Source organism: Xyrauchen texanus, chromosome 21 (assembly GCF_025860055.1).
Source record: "Xyrauchen texanus isolate HMW12.3.18 chromosome 21, RBS_HiC_50CHRs, whole genome shotgun sequence".
Lineage (NCBI taxonomy): Eukaryota > Metazoa > Chordata > Actinopteri > Cypriniformes > Catostomidae > Xyrauchen > Xyrauchen texanus.
In genome coordinates, this window is record NC_068296.1 from 29,762,806 (window position 1) to 29,780,608 (window position 17,803).

Below are 17,803 nucleotides of genomic sequence, written 5' to 3' on the forward strand. Positions count from 1 at the left end.
CTATGAGTCGCGTGAAGGGGGAGAGATTTGAAACTGAACCCGACTGAGGCACCTGACTTAGGCACCCTCTGGCGCGGAGACTCCCATCCTGCTTTTGCTGTATCTAGATTAATAACGTGATGGATTGCGACGCATTGAATCATAATATACTGTAGCCTTTGTGTCACGTTTGTATCTTATTGTGAAGTAAATCGGCTTAAATATCTAAAAATAGCCTACTTAAAACAAGATACATTTTCCTCAGAAGCAACATATAAGAAATTTTTACTTGCTTTTAGAGAATATATGGAAAACAAGATAAAAACTCTTGATTACAATAGGGTTTTCTTTTTTTGCAATGAATTTTTACTGAATTAAACTTAATAATAAAAAAAATCCATGGAATTCAGTGAATGTCATTTAGAGGTATTTTTAAAAGACGATTTTGTCCTCTTTATCGTTAGTAAGCACGTTTAATACAACCTTTTAAGTCTAGGCACAAGCTGAATATTCGGTTAAGAGCCAATGATTAATCATTGCAATAATCAACTGAATAGTCGAATAATCATTCTAATAATCGTTAGATTAGTCGATTATTAAAATAATCGTTAGTTGCAGCCCTAATAACGATATATCGATATTTAATTGTATCGACACAGCCCTTATTAGTTAATGCATTAGGTATCATGAACAAATAATTAACAATATATATTTTACATTATTAATCTTTGTTAATTTTATTTAATAAAAATACAATTTTTCATTGTTAGTTCATAGTACGTTAACTTGTGTTAACAAATTCAACCTTTTAATTTTAAAAATGTATTACTATATGCTGAAATTAACATGAAATAAAATTAATAAAATTATGAATTAATGTTGTTAGCTAATGTTAACACATGGAACCTTACTGTAAAATGTTACCGAGATAACTATCTAACTTAATGCAAAGCAACAATTCTTGATCGTAGGTCTCCTGAGATCTCTTTTTGCAAGTCTTGGTCCACATCAGCAGATGCCTCTTGTGAATAGCAAACTTAAAATTGTAGTGCTTTTTTATAAGTCAAAGTAGCTCTTACCCACACCTTCAATGTCATTTCTATTATTCAGTATGTACAAGAACAATACAAAAATGTGTGTGTTGTTAGTTCAAATAGATTGTTTATTCATTATTGTAGCTTAGATGATTAAACCAGCTTTTTAGGCAAAGTTTTAAATAAATGCAGGTAATTCCAAAGGTTTCACATATTTTTTCTTGCCACTGTACATTTAGACAAGGAACATTTGTGTTTAAATACATGAATGTGTGTTTGTGTGTGTTGTCAGGATGTGAAGCTCTCAGCTGAAGTTGAGCCGTTTATTCCACAGAAGAAAGGTGTTGATGCTTCTTTATTACCCATGAGTCTGTGCGGTGACGGCGGCGCTGAGCCCACACAAATCCCCTCTTACCTTATCACATGCTACCCATTTGTACAGGAGAACCAGAACAACAGGTACACACACTCACACTTTGTCCCCACTGGATTCTGCCTCTTTTCCTTCCTGTTCACTTTGAAGTGTATAAACTGGGCCACTGTATGTGTATATGAGGGTGTTATAGAAAGATACAGATTGGGTGCTATTTTATTTACCCCAAAACTAGGGCTGGGTGAAATACTGAATATTTGTACCACAGAGTCAGAGTATTTACACTTTTGGGGGAATCAACCTACCAATATGACTTACAGTTGACTTTGCATATTAAGTTGACTTTTGTAGCCGTAGCAGTTGATAAGTTTGATTTATTTGTGAACCATTTCAAACTTTCAGTTTTTTTAGTGAATCAGTTCAAAACTCTGATTCAGTAACTCATTTGCATAATCACTAAAAATGTTCACTGAAGTCTCCGCATTAGGGTTGGGAAGTTTTCTCCATAGTCATCGTCTTATTGTCAGGCTGTGAGATTGCCAATACCATGATATGATCGCGTTGGGGGGGTGCAGGTTCAAACTGACGAACACCAGTTTTACGATAGGTGGTATTATGGGGTCATTTTCGTTAAGCAGGGTTGGGGTTAAGCCTACTCAATTGAGCAAGAAACCATGATTTCAAACTTTGAACTTTCATTTTTCATTTATTTTAATAAAAAATTAAGATGATATGAATAATTGCAATTAAAATGCATGTTGTTTGAAAGATGGCTTTACAACAGTTGTGAAGTTCAACATCTCTTTGGTAAAGAACCTACTTCATCTGTGCATTCTCTATCAGATGGGTATTTCGTTTTCTGGGAAAATACATTGTGTGTGAAATACATTTGTTTTGTTCCCTCCCTCACAATATATATATATATATCGCAATATCCAATTACATCAACAACCACTGGGCTGAGGGATCAGTGAATATTCTTGCTTTAGTGATTTTGCATTGAAAATTGAATTCATTTATTTAAAAACTTAAATCTAATACATTTCTAAAAATTACAAATTGCACTCCAAACAAAACGAAAAGAAATTAAAATAAAGGGATAAAAAAATAAATATATATATATATATTTGATTTTTGTTCCCAAGAATCCGGCTAAACATTCAGGCAGTAGGGCTGGGCGATAAAACGATATCGATATATATATTGATAAAGAAAATCCACGATAAGCTTTTGAGGAATTTTCGATATTTACTGCGTGTCGCTAAAACACAAGCAGTTCGGCTTTCTCAGGCTGTGTTTCAACTGGGGTGGATGAAATCCGCTCAAAGGCGCTCACAGCGCTAGGAGAGAGTTGCTCCGCACTGCTGCCAATCCTACAATCCACCTTGCGAGCATGACGCTCGACTTTCATAGGAATTAATTGAAAATGCTCTCAGCTTCGCTCACAACGCGCCAGTTGTAACGTAGGGTCAGACTGGATGAACTTGCTAATGCTAGCTGCCTTGCTAACAATTAGGTTATGGTGGACACCGCTCCGCACGCATTGCCTCTTTTCCCTCAATGTGTGTAGACATGAAGCGCTGCATGAGTTAAAGTGGTTTCTAAGCACCTTTTAGACCATAACGTTTTTCCCTTCTAAATGTATCTTTATTAATCAGCATGTTATGAGCCTTTAATAATAAACACATTGATTTCTGTTCTAATTTTGTGAAAATGAATTAGATGTCTGGAATGGATAAGGAAAGACTAAAATGACTAGTTGGTAGACTAGTCTCGCACTTCAATGAAAATATACAAATGTTTTTTTACATTTAAAAAAAAAACACATTTTCTAAATTTTCTCTCGGGACACCCCTGAACCCACATTCAGCATCATTCCACAGTCACAAGGGCTTCTATGCCCCATACTTTGGTATCTGAATCTAAAGAAATATAAAAAGTATTTCATTTTAATGTAAATATATTCCAACAATTACTGGACTTCTGCCACTATACTTCAGAACAAACAGATGATCTTTTAACATAAATTTTCAATTGATAAATGGTAAAAGATGATAAAATTGGTAAAAGATCCCGCTGACCCTACTGCTTTGGCCATCTCTGGACCCCCTGTGCAGTTTTGTAGAGACTATTTATAATTATTTTTTTCTTCTTTTTTTCCGTCAAATTTTAAATAAAAAAAAGAAAGTGCAATGTGTAAATGTATACATGATAAATATTGATATCGAACAATATGAAAAAGATTATCGTGATAACAATTTTGGCCATATCGCCCAGCCCCGTAGGCAGAAAATTACTTCCACAAATGAAGACATAAAAACAATTATAAATGTAAAAATAATAATTATAATGATGATAATAATCACTGAAATATAAATCATGTTTGGAGGTGAATGTGTTTTTGTAATATTTAATTTTTTAATCACAGATGTATAGGCTGCGTTCACAATGAACTGCTCTGTAGAAATAAAGTGAACTGAACTCAAAACATCTTCTGAGCTGAGATGTCCGAGGTCATTTGCATCACTCTAGACGATACCGTTCTTGCAAAAACTTTTACATGCGCTTGTTCTACGAGACTGCACGCCTCCGAACAAACAGAGTGTCATACATACACATAGACGACTTTTCTGTCATCTGTTCTTAATAATATAATAGTGTGTTTCTTAAAGCGCGAGTCATTATTAGTCAGTAAATATTAATTTGATTATAATAATAGCATAATAATAGTTTAATACATTAATGTGAAAACTAGCCAAATATCATCTTGACTTTGTCAAAGGCATCAGCTATTGGCGATCACTCTGACCATCATCGATCCCCGAGATCATCGTCTATCGGCATAACCCTCTGCATGGCATTTTTCATGCATATTACCAAAATGTACTTAACCAACCTATTGTAACCCTAACCCTTTAGTATCTCAGTATTGATACCTTAAGTAGCAAATAAACAGCCTCTCGTGACTGATAAAGTGAATCTACTGCTGTTTAATTATATTGCCTATTCATGGCCTGTTATGAGATTCTATTATATTCTCACAAGACTTAGCTTAGTCAATAATCATGTTGCCACTCGTTTAGTCGGCAGCTTCCCATGTATAATGGAGACCAACGCTGGCCGCAGTTGAACCCGGGTCCCGGTGGGCCGTACCTGGCGTACCCCATCCTCTCCTCACCTCAGCCCCCCGTCACCAGCGATTATGCCACCTACTATCACGCCATCATGCCTACGCCCTGCCCTCCTGTGATGGGCTTCTACCAGCCATTCCCTGGGTCATACGCAGGGCCGCTGCAGGCTGGCGTGTTAAACCCTGTTTCGGACTGCAGCGAGAGAGCACCCCCACAGGGCCAGACACAGAGAGGGAGGGGGATATCACGATCTCCTGTCATGCACAAGGTACAAAAACCTTCCTTGAACCCGCATACACTAGAGCTGTGTTTGGAATAAAATCCTACCCTATAGCATGCAGTATGTATTCTGTGCCCAGTAGGTATGCTTTCTACATTTGTACAAAATTGATCAGACTATAAAATAATAGTTAAGATATTTTTACATAAAGATGTATTTCAAAATGCTAAATAATTGTATTTCCACAATGATAACTAGTAGTCATGTCACAGCTTTTTATAAGATGGACAGAATACAGTATGCTAGAATTCTATTCTGAACTCAGACTGAGATCTCCAAACACAAGAATTCAAAGATGCATGCCTCCATTGAACAAGTTTTCAAAGAAACAAGGAAACAAATTCAAATATTCTAAACAAATGCTGCTGTGTCATTTGCCTTTGTTTACAGCAGCCAATGTCTCAGCCAATGAGAGTCAAGCGCCCTGTGATGCGTAGTGTGGCAGTGCAGAAGGAGGTTGGTGCAGCCGGACCTGATGGCAGATCCAAGACTGTGCTACTGGTGGATGCCGCGCAGCAGACAGGTACAAAACTGACTCTTTTAATCCTTAACTGACCCTTGACCTTTAACCCATGCAGAGGGCCTAAAAAACCAACTAAACACCTCACACTGGAATGCTGACAATGTTTCAGGACCAACACAGACTGTGTGTGTGTTTGTATATGTGTGTTTCGCTAGCAAAATGTCAAACAAATAAAATAAAAAATACATGAAAAACTAACAGCGTGAAACCTTAATTGTAAGGATGAATTGAAAATAAAATGGAAATAAAACTGAATTATGAACTGAAGACTATAATAACCATAATGTGTTTGTGTGTGTGTGTTCAGATTTCCCAGGTGAGACATGCAACAGCGGCAGATGTTCATCTGATCAGATGAGCATTCTGCAGTGGAAGACTAAAGCTCTTCATAGACACACATCACAGCAGGAGTCGTCCAGTGAGCAGGGAGCCAGTGAGGCCGACATTGACAGTGACAGCGGCTACTGCAGCCCCAAACACAACCAGACAGCTGCCGCCACCACCTCAACCAATCAACACACAGCTTCAACGGTATGCGCAGCTCCTGTGCAGCTCTGGCCGGAGACACTTGTCTGTTTAAGATTTGTATTATTGCAGTGTATGTAGGTTTTCTAATATCTTGTGTATGTTTGTGTCTGTCTGCAGAATGTGGACACAGGCGTCATGACAGGTAAGATATCTCACAACTGAACTCTCATGTGTGACCGTAGCATGATAAATATATATCAGCCATAATCTGCTGATATATTTCCATTTTGAGATCATTGGCATCGGTTGATAAATGTGCTTAAGGTGCTCAGAATCAGTTCCAACACTTTCAGACAGCCTTGTTATAGTGCACATTTTCTAATTTTAAATATTTATTAGTGAATTATGATTAAGTATTATGTAAAATTGGTTTTCATGTAAATTAACAAATTTTGTGAATAATTTGCTGTGATTAAATTATATTATACATCGGCTGACCACTATTTAAACGTGTGTGTGTGTGTGTGTGTGTGTGTGTGCGTGTGCGTGTGCGTGCGTACAGCTGTTAGCTGGGGGAATTTTGGATCACATGTCACTCCGAAAGCATGGACGGACAGATCTGTGTTGTACCACAGAGGCAGTAAAACACCTGAGCAGAGGAACTACTCACAGGTAACACACTTGCCATGTCTACAAATATGTGACATCACTGTATTCATGTAATAATTGTGTAATATTGTATGACATTAAATGCTTTTTATATTTTATATCATCTCATCCTGCAGGAGTTCCAGATGAGTTTTGGAGGTCGTGGAGGAGGACAGAGGACATCACAGCCTGTGTCATCACAGACCCCCAACACACATCTCACACCTGAACCACTGTACTTTCAGGTACACTGGCACTGATAATATGTATCTATCTGTCTGTCTGTCTGTCTGTCTAATGGAGTGCTTCCTGCTATGTAGGATGAGGAAGAGTTTCCTGATCTGGCCACAGGTGGCGTTGCTCAGCGGAGTAAACCAGAACCAACAGCACAGGCCAAACTTCCCAAAAACCTGGTCAGCGTTTCACAGAACCAGAGAGAAAATCAAATCAGAACCAAATACCAAGACGCCACTCTAAGCCTGTGTGTGTTGTGTTTTTGTGTGTGTTTTTAGCTGGATAAACTTCCAGAAAATTCTCCGATTAGTATCGTTCAGACACCAATCCCCATCACCAGCTCTGTGCCGAAAAGAGCCAAGAGTCAAAGGAAGAAAGCTCTCGCCGCCGCCCTCGCCACAGCACAGGAGTATTCAGAGATTAGTATGGAGCAGAAGAAACTACAGGTACACACAAATATTCTTTGCAAGGACGTGCAAAGAAAAATGCAACTATATGGAAATGTCCCTCGTCAGCACATATGCTCCAACTTCACATATTGTAAAGAATAATAATATATAGTCTATAAAAGCTTAATTTGGTAAATATTTAAAAAAAAACACATTGTAACAGAGCCAAGTCTCCGTCATTTCAAAATAAGAGTCCCCTGTGTGTTTCAGGCTTGTTTAGTGGTAAAATTCCCACGAAGGGTCCTTGGTAGCTCAGCGAATATTGACGCTGACTACCACCCTTGGAGTCGTGAGTGACTCCATCCAGGTCTCCTAAGCAACCAAATTGGCCCAGTTGCTAGGGAGGGTAGAGTCACATGGGGTAACCTCCTCGTGGTTGCGATTAGTGGTTCTCGCTCTCAATGGGGCACGTGGTGAATTGTGTGTGGATCGTGGAGAATAGCATGTGCCTCCACATGCTGTGAGTCTCTGTGGTGTCATGCAAAACGAGCCACGTGATAAGATGCGAGGATTGACTGTCTCAGAAGCGGAGACAACTGAGACTTGTCCTCCACCACCCGAATTGAGGTGCGTAACCATGCCACCACAAGGATCTAGTAAGTAGTGGGAATTGGGCATTCCAAATTGGGGAGAAAATGGGATAGAAAAAAAATCCCATGTTGTGCACCCAATCTTCTTTTTTTTCTGATTATTATTGGGATTTTGGTTGAGAAATGAACTACATCTAACTTTTGAATTGTATGTCATAAAATCATACACTTGCTGTCTATGGATTTAGGGCTGGGCAATAGAGAATCAGAATCAGCTTTATTGCCAAGTATGCTTACACATACAAGGAATTTGTCTAGGTGACAGGAGCTTCCAGTCAACAACAATACAAACAATACCAAAAACAGCAGCAAGACATAGGTAATTAAAAACAAAAAAGAACACAAAATAAATAATTATACATATACGTACATGCACTCACCTTCATACATACCCACATACACACACACGTAGTGCAAATCTAATACAATCTGTATATAAAGAACAAAAACCTGTATATATGTACAGAGCAATGTAAGTAGTGGCAGAAGTGGATATGTTGGATAATATACATTTAAATTAAAATTAAACTGTGTATGGCACATAATTATTGCTCAATGGGGCAATTTAATAGTTCATTAGATGGATGGCCTGAGGGAAAAATCTGTTCCTGTGTCTGACGGTTCTGGTGCTCAGTGCTCTGAAGCGCCGGCCAGAAGGCAACAGTTCAAAAAGGTAGTGGGCAGGGTAGAACATTCTTATCGGATATCGACAATGTCTTACAAAGTTCCTGATGCCAATTGCGACACTCATTGACAGACAACGATCGCTAATTTTGGGAAATGGCAAAACCATGGATCAGGGAAGTCGGCAAATATATTAAACCGTGCTTGAAGAAACACTGTTTTATATTTTAAGAACAGACAAAAGAAAAGCCATCAATGCTTGTGTCTGATTCAGTGTTCAGACGTGTGCAGCATGAGTCTGTCATGTGGAACACATGGATGTCTACATGCAGCGCAAGTCTGTCTTGTGGAACAAGCGCATATAAAGAGTTTTCCTCTGTTTCATTCATCTGAAAACTGTTTGCAAGAATAATGTAATCTATGAGAATGCTGCATATTATTTCCAATCATCTCAGGAGGTGCTGTGAATTTAGTTTATATCCATGCGGTTAGCATGCATTGTGAATGCAACTCTGCAGGTTCAGTAATATACATTACCATTCAAAAGTTTAGGGTCACTTATTCATTTTTTATTTATTTTTTTTCCACATTTTAAAATAATAGTAAAGTCATCACAACTATGGAATAATAGAAATGGAAATATGGGAATTTTCAAAATAAAATAAAAAATAAATCAAAACTGTGTTATATTTTTGCATCTTCAAAGTGCCCACACTTTGCCTAGATTTTGCAGAAATGTACTCTTGACATTTTCTCAACCAGCTTCTTGAGGTATCACCCTGGGATGCTTTTTAAACCGTATTGAAGGAATTCCCATCTATATGCTGGGCACTTAGTGGCTCCTTTTCTGAATTATTCGGTCCAAGTCATCCATTTCAAAAACTTTTTTTTAAATAAAAGTTTAGTTTTGTAATTCAATTTTTATTAAATTCTTAATAAAATTAAGTTAATATGTTGGCACAAATATATTTTTGTCTATAAAACTAATTTCAAAATGGGGCTGTTGGATATTGTAAATGTTTGGATTTGGGAGGTGATTATTTTATTGCTTTTTTCGCTTAGTTTAAAGTGCAATTTGAATATGGAAATGTCTTATGTGTTTCAATAAATGAATACATTTTTTAAAGCAAAAAAATTCACGAACCTATTTTTTAAGGTGATTATCGATAAAATAATTATTACATATCGCCTAGTCCTATATGGATTCTAAACATGTCATGAGGATTTCAAGGATACCCATATCTCTGCCACATTTATTTTAATCAAAAAGTTAAATATATTTTGAATGCATTGTCAGATTTATAAGAAATTTTGTATGCATCATTGACATCATGTCCTGAACCTACCTGAGCAGTTTGGAGACAGCACCACCTATAGATCAAAATATAATCCAAATTTATTTGCTTACTCCAACCTTCGAATGTCTTTTTGCCATTCATGAATCATGTCAACTGAGTGACACAGTGTGTACATTTCTGTACATTTATATATTTTTGGCTAGGACAAGGGATTTAGATTACAAAAAAAAGGTTCTATTCACATTCTGGTGGTTGGGGGCGGAGGGATTCTAGCCTTATGTTACTTTTTGTAAAATGATTTAAAAAGTAATGAAGATCTGTTAAGTTCTGTTTTTAAACTTTAAAAGTATTACTACTGTATACAGTATATACTGTATGACTGTTCTTGTGCTCCTTAGGCATTTACATTTAGAGAGCGATGGTGTTCCCTTAAATTTTATCCTTAAATTTCCTTTTGTTGGTCTTAAAAAGATCTTTAAAAAGTCTTAAATTTAGCTTCATAAAACCTGCAGAAACCCTGTGTTATCGGCCTTTTCTACCACGTTGCCGATATCGGCAAAATCCACAATCTGTAGACCTGTAGTAAATACAATAGGTATCAATGGAAAGTCCCAACCATGATAGAAAAACAAACGTCTGTGTATGTGTGCTGGAAATTTTAAAAATATAGTGAAACATGTTGCAAAAAACAACTTGAGGGCATTTTGAGTGCTCATGAGCAGTAATGTTAACCAGTTCTGATAATTCCTTCAAGTCTTGAACACTCAGTCTAAGGACAGCCACTTCTAGGGAATGTAGCCAAAGTAATAAATCGTCAACAACGATTAGACAATTTGTCTAACTGTGGACAGATAAATATCTAAGCTCTTCGAGATAACTTTGTAACCCTTTCTAGCTTTGTGCAAAGTAAAACTTATTGATCATAGGTCTTCTGAAATCTCTTTTTTCTGATGCATGGTCCATGTCAACAGATGCTTCTTGTAAATGGCAAACTCAAAATGTATGAGATCTTTTTAAAAGTCAAATTATCTCCAACCCACACCTCCAATTTAATTTCATTAATTGGATGCCAGGTTTGCAAACTTCTGACTCTAATTTTAGTTCACAATTTATGACCAATTAATGCAGAAAAACAGCTAATATCAAAGGGGTTCACATTCTTTTCCTTGTCACTGTAAACTGTTGCCTATATGAAATGCCCTCACTAATGTATTGATGTGTGTGTGTGTGTGTGTGTGTGTGTGTGTGTGTGTGTGTGTGTGTGTGTGTGTGTGTGTGTGTGTGTGTGTGTGTGTGTGTGTGTGTGTGTGTGTAGGAGGCTCTTTCTAAAGCAGCAGGTAAGAAGAGCCGGACCCCAGTACAGTTGGATCTGGGTGACATGTTGGCAGCACTAGAGAAACAGCAGCAGGCCATGAGAGCTCGACAACTCAATAACACCAAACCACTGACTTATACAGGTACACATGCGTGCACATAAACTAAACCATTGTCTAAAGACCTATTGACGCTAAAGCCCAAATCAAACTCTACACAAGTACAAAATGCAAATGCTTCTAGCTATAAACTTTATTTCAAGTGTTGCTCTTTTTTTTTTTTTTAAATGTGTCAATGAATTAATCTTAACACGTAACGCAAGAACACTTTGCATTCTCTGCATTGCTACAAGGTGCACTATAGCAGGTATTAGCATCGTCTTCTACAGTCAGTTTTCTGTTTCTATTAAACTACTATCCTGGTGGATGAACAGTTTGAAGAGAAATGTTTATTGCTATCTACCTTAAGAACAAAACGTCTGGTTTAATGACACAGAGATTTGAAGGAAACTCTATCTCCCCCTTGAGTACTAAGGATTGTTACCGCCACAGTAACACTAGAATGGCTGTTAAGCATGCACAACAGGACTGTAATGTGTTGGCCAAACATTATCGCCAATGAAAACTTTTCGCTGAGAAAGTAAAAAGAATATACCTACATTAATTGCAGGACACATTTTCACATTTGGTATGAAGAGGTCTCCAGGTTATTGTTGCAAAATTCTTGAAGTTGAAAATTTGTGTTTGGTGTGAATAGAGCTTTCACAAAACACACAGTAAAATGTATATAGTATATGTAATATGAGATGTTTATGATTTTGTCAGTTGGTGCAATGAGCGCTCTACACAGTAAAGACAGCACCAGCAGTCGAATGCCATACACCCCCCCACACAACATCTTAGATTCCAGCGCTCCTCGCATCAAGAGAGGAAAGGAACGAGAGATTCCCAGAGTCAAGAAGACCACCGCTATGAAGAAGGTGCTCTAGATCACAAAACGTTACAGAATTTGACAGCACACATCTCAACAATGAGCATGAAACTATATGATATCACACAACATTAACTAGCTCTATGTGTGTTTAGATCATTCTGCAGGAGCGTGAGGTGAAGAAAGGCAAGAGTTCTGCTGATGTCACTGCATCTGAAGCTGATGAGCAGAGAGACAGTCTGAACTTCACTGACACACTCACACAGGAGCAAGATGGTATGCTCACAAGCACATACACACACACAAACCTATAAAAGATAGTTCAAGCTCAAAAATTAAGAAGAGAGTGGCAGTTTTCATCTCTCTTTTGTTTGTGTTGTAGAGAATGGTCTCAGTGTTCCCAGTGATGCATCTCTCTCGCCAGCTAGTCAGAATTCTCCATACAGCATCACGCCCGTCTCTCAGGGGTCTCCTGCGAGCTCAGGGATCGGTAGTCCCATGGCTGCAACTGCCATCACCAAAATACACAGCCGGAGGTTTAGAGAGTAAGTGTACACACACTTGCTGGTTGCCCTTTATTAATTAGGGCATTGATTTTATTGTAATATATACATATTTGTGCTGTCAGTTGATTAAAAATATTAATTGCGATTAATTGCATAATGTTTTGTAGTTAATTGCGATTAATCGCAGATTTAGAAAGTGCTGAAATATTACACTATACACTATATACTTTTTTTCCTGTCAAAATGCATTTTTCTATCTTTGTAAAGAAAACAAAACAATTTGTAACTATATACTTTATTAACATTTTCCAAACAAAGCTTTCCACAGTGTAGAGATAGAAATGCACCAATTCAACTAACATTAAATGTTTACCAAAGTCTAAGTATGAGCTTGACTAATTGAAAGAACTAGTCCCCATTATTTTGTACATCAAATAGCATTAAGAGGTCCTTTAAGTGAATGTCAGTGTAATGACTCTGGGCAGACACATCACAAAGGTTCCGTCTTTCCAACTAGTGTTTATGCTTTATCTTATTTTATGATTTTTCTTAATCATGATTAAGAAAAATTAATGCGTTAAACTTTTTTTATTAATCGCATGTGTTAATGCGCTAATTCTGACAGATCTAATATATACACTCACCGGCCACGTTATTAGGTATACCTGTACATCTAATTATTAATGCGATTATCTAATCAGCCAATCATGTGACAGCAGTGTAATGTATAAAATCACGCAGATACGGGTCAGGAGCTTCAGTTAATGTTCACATCGCCCATTAGAATGGGGAAAAAATTTGATCTCAGTGACTGACCGTGGCGTGATTGTTGGTGCCAAACGGACAGGTTTGAGTATTTCTGTAACTTCAGATCTCTTGGGGATTGTGACACACAACAGTCTCTAGAGAGTAAAGAGAATGGTGCGAAAAACATACAGCAAGCGGCAGTTCTATGGGTAAAAACAGCTTGCTAATGACAGAGGTCAGAGCAGAATGGCCAGACTGGTCCAAGCTGACAGAAATGTGACCGTAACTTAAATAACCACACAATACAACGGTTCTATGCAGAAAAGCATTTCTGAACATACAACACGTCAAACATTGAGGTGGATGGGTTACAGCAGCTTAAGAAACACTCCGGGTACATCTACTGTCAGCTTAGAACAGCAAACTGAGGCTACAGTGGGCACAGGCTCACCAAAACTAGACAGTAGACGATTGGATAAACATCGCCTGGTCTAATGTTAAGGCCCACTGCAGCCTCCGTTTTCTGTTCTTGGCTGACAGAAGTGGAACCCTACGTGGTCTGCTGCTTTTGTAGCCCATCTGTCTCAAGATTTGACATGTTGTGCATTCTGAGATGCTATTCTGCTCCCTACAATTATACAGAGTGGTTAGATAAGTTACCGTAAGCTTTCTGTCCGCTCGAACCAGTCTGGTTATTCTCGGTTGACCTCTCTCTTTAACAAGGTGTTTTCGTCCACAGAACTGCTGCTCACTGGTTGTTTATTGTTTTGCACCATTCTCTATGCACTCTAGAGACTGTTGCACGTGAAATTCCCAGGAGATCAGCAGTTACAGAAATAATAAAAGCAGTTCGTTTGGCACCAACAATCATGCCACGGTCAAAGTCACTGAGATCACATTCTAATGGTCGATGTGAACATTAACTGAAGCTCTTTACCTGTATCTGCATGATTTTATAGATGACACTGCTGCCAAAAGATTGGCTGATTAGATAATCGCATGAATAAGTATATGTACAGATGTACATAATAAAGTGGCCGGTGAGTGTATATACATGAATTATGTGTTTGTGGGCAGATGGCTGAGCCTATTAGAAAGACAAAATGTAGAAAACATTTCTTGTAGATTAAACTGAGAACTTCTCTCTTACCCCTGCTCACATTCTCTTTCTGTCACATCTAGGGTTGCAGCGGTATACTGGTTTCACAGTATACGACGGTTTGAAAATTGACTGTTATCATACCATGTACATTTGCTTATCTACGGTATTGAGAAAAAAATGCAACTGGACGGAGATTCTCACATGCGCATCTCTTTTCTTTCTCGACTGTCTGTCAGACTCGTTAACTTGCGCCACACACACAAATGCAGCAGATGTCAGAGAGAAGCGAGGGGGTGTGTGTGTGTGTGTGTGTGTGTGTGTGTGTGTGTGTGTGTGTGTGTGTGTGAGTGAAAGCAGTGTTTCTCAACTGGTCTATTCGGACTGGGTCGCGGACAGCAGGGAAATAACAATGCCATGGTAACTTCTCCCATTGAAGATATTTCGGCGGCTGCCCAAGTGATCGAGTATTTACCTGCTGAGGCAAATTTAATGATAATCTCGCAAACAGATAAAGACTTGTCATCTGCACTTTCGCGAGTGTAACAAGCTTGCGCTAATGATCTGCTCTTCCCTCTGGCGCGCGCTCAACAACTGGGCTTCCCTCGATTTTGCGGAGCGCAGACATCAAAACTGTGACCAATTTTAGCGAGACTTTTCTAGTTTAAAGTGTTATGGAGATTGTCAGTTCAAACAGTAGCAATGCCAAACAGCACTGAGGAAAAGAGCAACACTGTACTATCCGCCAAAAAAAAAATGGGGGACTTGTGATAGAAATCAATTTGTTTTAAGCCTAAGTAAGTCACATTTTAATTACCATAGAAGCACGTCAAATCTTGACCATCACGAAAACACAAATGAGACGTTATTGTCTGCAAGCACTTTTCACGTGGAGTTCAAAGAGACACTTTGACTCCGTGATGTGAATCATGAACATGACTTCATGATGTAGGAAAGCGGATAGCCACAGTCTACCGGCAGATTAATATTGTGGAGGATGAGAGTTTAAGAGATGTATTGCCCATTACAATGAATATGCAAATTATGTGGCGACTAGTTCTTTCAATTAGTCAAATTCACACTTAGACTTTTTAATGTTACTTGAATTGTTGCTATTTTAGCGCATTTTTGTCTACTGTGGAAGGTTTATTTGGGATACTATAGCAAAACATTATTTTTACATATTGTTTTCTTATCTTAGATGGAAATAAATGCATTTTGACAGGAAAAAAATTCTCTATAGACTCAAATTTCAGCACTTTCAAAATCTGTGAACTTGATTAACTACAAATAAATTACGCAATTAATTGTGATTTATTTTTCATTTTTAAATGAATCAACTGACAGTCCTAGTATTTACACAAAGCCGTTTTATGTTGAGTGAAGCACCTGTATCCTGACGTCCTGTGTCTTTGTCAGGTACTGTAATCAGGTGTTGAGTAAGGAGATCGATGAAAGCGTGACGATGCTCCTGCAGGAGTTAGTGCGCTTCCAGGAGCGAGTACATCAGAAGGAGCCAAGCAAAGCCAAAGCCAAACGCAGACTGGTGATGGGCCTCAGAGAGGTCACCAAACACATGAAACTACACAACATCAAATGTGTCATCATCTCACCAAACTGTGAGAAGATCCAGGCCAAAGGTCAGAGAGACACATACAAACTCAGTTCTCATACAACAACAATTATGACTTTAATTATCTCCTAGATGCACAGATACAGTCAATAACTCTCTATTGATGCATACACTATATGGCCAGAATTTTGTGGACACCTGAACAATAACATTTACATATGCTTGTTGAACATTTAATTTCAAAGCAATATGGATTAATTCCACTCTTTGCTGTTATAACATCTTCCACTCTTCTGGAATGGTGTTCTCTTGGCAAAATATCAACAGGAGTAGCTTTTGAACATAAACAGTTGTAAAAGAGTGATTAAGGATGTGATTCATGGAGTAACTTTACCTTGTGAAAGTGTGTGACTTGTGTATGTATCCCCTTGAGAACACATAGGCCTATGTCCATATGCAGCTTTCAGTGAGTAAAGAAATTATGTTAAATAAAAACAGAATGTAGTCCCTTTGCTTACTAATTTAATTAGTCATTTGATGTGCTTTCCCAGATGATAGTTCACCCAAATATAAAAATTCAGTCATTGTTTACACACCCCTGTTTTTACAACCCCTTATGACTTTCTTACTTTTTCTTTACACAAAGGGAAACATTTTGGGAGTTGTCATACAATGGCAGTTTATGGTGACCACCTCTTCAAGCTTCAAAAGGACACAAAAGTATAATTCAGAAGTCTAATAAATTACTCAATGAGCTCATGATTGTTATGAAAGCATACGATAAGGTTTGGTGCAAAACAAACTGAAAATGTTAATGAATCAAATAATTGTCTGATTTACTCAGCCTTATCCCACCCTGAATGTGTATGAATTTCTTCAGCAGAACACAACTGAAGATTTTTAGATGAATATCTCAGATCCATACAATGAAGTGAATGGGTACCAATATTTTGAAACTCAAAAATCACATATGTTAGCATAAAAGTAATCCATAAGAATCCAGACTCCATCAATATCTTCAGAAGTGATATGATAGGTGTGGGTGAGAAAAAGATCAATATTTTAGTCAATATATACTATAAATTATCCTCCCTGGTCAAATAATATCCACTTCAACTTTCACATTCTTCTTGTGTTTTTGGTGATTCTCATTCGTCATGCATACGCCCCCTACTGGGCAGGTAGAAGAATTTCTAGCAAAAATTGACTTAAATATCATATCGCTTCTGAAGATATGGATTTAACCACTGGAGTCTTATGAATTACTTTTATGCTGCATCTATGTGCTTTTTGGAGCATCAAAATTTTTGGCACCCATTCACTTGCAATGTATGAACCAACAGAGCTGAAATAATCTTCTAAAAATCTTCAGTTGTGTTCTGCAGAAGAAAGTAAGTCATAAACTTCTGGGATGGCATGAGGGTGAGAAAATGATGTGAGCATTTTCGTTTTTAGGTGAACTATTCCTTTAACAACAGAAACAACAACATAGCTTCACTCAAACTTACAAAAATGTCTGAAGAGTTTGTAGTGGAAGAACAGCTGCATTTTAATGCCCAGCCTTATTTGCATGAACTGGAGTTCTCAATCAAAAAGTGTGATGGAGGAGGCCGAATGTAGCTACCAGTACCACTGCTTTCTATACGTATATTACACAGTCTGCATAGGGCACCAACTCCCGAGGGGGGCACCAGAAACTCCACTGGCTGTAGCGAGTTATACCTTATTCAAGGACTCGAAAGCAGTCGCGGAACACAGACTATCGCCTCACGCTCGCACCACACGTTGCATTTTGGACCGGTGCCAGTTCATAGCAGACAGGGTTAACGTGTGCAATGCCAAATATAGAAACCAAACTTTTATTACATGTCGTTTGGTATCTTGAGTACGACACTGTTTGACTGTAGCTACCTTCTGCCCCATCTCTCTGTTTGATGGAGGACTCCAATGAAATGCGTCTATTCTTCCACTACAATCTCTTCAGACATGTTTGTAAGTTCTGT

General features: G+C 38.0%; 1 protein-coding gene across 7 annotated transcripts in view; it reads left to right on the forward strand.

The window, feature by feature from the left end:
- LOC127661455 (selenocysteine insertion sequence-binding protein 2-like) overlaps positions 1–17,803 on the forward strand; it is a 67,580-nt gene that overhangs the window by 45,316 nt on the left and 4,461 nt on the right. For 6 of the 7 annotated variants that reach the window (XM_052152182.1, XM_052152183.1, XM_052152185.1 and 3 more), the window contains 14 exons: positions 1,306–1,472; positions 4,470–4,785; positions 5,188–5,320; positions 5,628–5,851; positions 5,966–5,990; positions 6,351–6,460; positions 6,574–6,681; positions 6,757–6,849; positions 6,949–7,116; positions 10,947–11,088; positions 11,770–11,924; positions 12,031–12,151; positions 12,258–12,420; positions 15,647–15,867. In XM_052152182.1, coding sequence (XP_052008142.1) covers positions 1,306–1,472; positions 4,470–4,785; positions 5,188–5,320; positions 5,628–5,851; positions 5,966–5,990; positions 6,351–6,460; positions 6,574–6,681; positions 6,757–6,849; positions 6,949–7,116; positions 10,947–11,088; positions 11,770–11,924; positions 12,031–12,151; positions 12,258–12,420; positions 15,647–15,867 — 2,146 coding nt within the window. The remainder of the gene's footprint in view (positions 1–1,305; positions 1,473–4,469; positions 4,786–5,187; positions 5,321–5,627; positions 5,852–5,965; positions 5,991–6,350; positions 6,461–6,573; positions 6,682–6,756; positions 6,850–6,948; positions 7,117–10,946; positions 11,089–11,769; positions 11,925–12,030; positions 12,152–12,257; positions 12,421–15,646; positions 15,868–17,803) is intronic. The other variant, XM_052152184.1, reaches the window with a different exon arrangement.